Raw genomic sequence first — 1710 nt, 5'->3', positions numbered from 1 at the left:
TGGGTCGGCGCCATAGCCTTCTCACCGGACGGGCAGCTGGTCGCGTCAGCATCTGACAACAACACCGTACAGCTGTGGGACGCAGCAACGGGGTCATGCCGCAGCACGCTCAAGGGCCATTCCGACTATGTCAACGCCGTAGCTTTTTCGCCGGACGGGCAGCTGGTCGCGTCGGCATCCTGGGACAATACCGTACGGCTGTGGGACGCAGCAACGGGGTCGTGCCGCAGCACGCTTAAGGGCCATTCCCACTCAGTCAACGTCGTAGCCTTCTCGCCAGACGGCCAGTTTCTTCAGACAGATGGAGGAGACATTCCTCTATCTTTACCTCCTATGAGAACTTCTTCATTTCAGGATACGGAGTTATCTAAACTCTTTATAAAAGATCAGTGGGTAACACTGAACCAACAACCTTTGTTATGGCTTCCTTCTGAATATCGACCGACCTGTACAGCACTGTATAAAGATACAATTTGTTTAGGGCATTCTTCTGGGCGTATTTCTTTCCTTAAAGTTACTTAGAAGTAGCATTGCTATAGGCTTACCTTTTAATTTATATGTTTCTTTATAATCTCTATCTTATATTGGGTCCGGGGAGCAGTAAGTATTTATATTGCGAAATATTACTCTATAGAGTCTTCCAGTCGTTGCTTATTCTTAGAAAGCTTAATAATACATATGCAAAGGTTCCAGTCTTGGCTGCAATAGTAGGAAGGGTGGACGACCCGCACCGGCCACACCGTTGTGAGGTGGCGATTCTATAGGTGTTCTCAGAGAGTTAAGTTGGTTGACTGGAGGCATGGCCAAGGCTGCGGGGCTAAGATTGGCCCGCTTGCTAAGACTCCGCACAGCCACAGCTCAACAGCCACCCTAGGTAAATTACACTATAATAGTTATGTAAGGCGGGGTTGTTCTGCACTAGCCTAAACTAGTAATCGCTTTAATTAGAGGTACCGATTAGGGTAGCGACCCTGTATAAATTTCCGCGCGATAGCAGACATATGTCACGGTGTCGATGTATCGGGCATTTGAACGCGAGATAGACAAGTATCAGATTCAAAGAAGGATAACTACGTGCTATTACCGTGGTTGGTTACAAGACGTTAAGATGCCGAGTTGAATTAGGGACGGGAGCTAGGCTATATACAAGACGAGAAAAGGGGCTCGCACATAGCGCGTGGCCCTAACAGAATCGGGAATCAGGTGGCAGGCGCGTGGCGCACGCGTGCGCACGTATGCGGGAACAAGGTGTCAGGGGATTGATGCTTAGAGGGAGGCCATGATCAATACCGTGACAACATAAGGCTAATAATTACTCGCGAGCATCGTTGCAAAGTTTTAAGGGTTCGATAAGTCCCTATTATTAGTACAAGGAGTAGTAAGAGTTTAGCGGCAGTACTATAGAGAAGGAAGACTAATCTGCTATAAAAAGAAGGCTTTCTATATATTAAGCGCAAAGGTAAAAATAGTTCTAGATATTTAGAAATAGCTATAGTATATAACTTATATAGAATTATTATAGATACTAACCTATTATTATTATTATTATTAGGTTCTATTAGGCCGATTTAGCTCCCGTTAGGGTCCATGCGGCAGTGCTATCTAGGTTTTATTTACAAGGGGAAACCGTTCGCTCTATAGCGGTCGGGTGAAAACCTTGTTTTCTACAGTGTATAACGCCTTGCGTTCCTTTTGTTTCTGCGCGGCTGT

General features: G+C 46.0%; 1 protein-coding gene across 1 annotated transcript in view; it reads left to right on the top strand.

Moving 5' to 3' along the window:
* BDZ99DRAFT_506264 (vegetative incompatibility protein HET-E-1) overlaps positions 1–522 on the top strand; it is a gene marked incomplete at its 3' end in the record, with an annotated part of 4344 nt that extends 3822 nt beyond the window's left edge. The window contains exon 6 of the mRNA XM_033724165.1: positions 73–522. Within this exon, the coding sequence (XP_033581912.1) occupies positions 73–522 (450 nt within the window). The remainder of the gene's footprint in view (positions 1–72) is intronic.
* Between the last annotated feature and the right edge of the window lie 1188 nt (positions 523–1710).

This window comes from Mytilinidion resinicola, assembly GCF_010093595.1.
Source record: "Mytilinidion resinicola strain CBS 304.34 unplaced genomic scaffold BDZ99scaffold_3, whole genome shotgun sequence".
Taxonomy (NCBI): Eukaryota; Fungi; Ascomycota; class Dothideomycetes; order Mytilinidiales; family Mytilinidiaceae; genus Mytilinidion; species Mytilinidion resinicola.
This window is presented reverse-complemented; position numbering and strand designations above follow the sequence as displayed.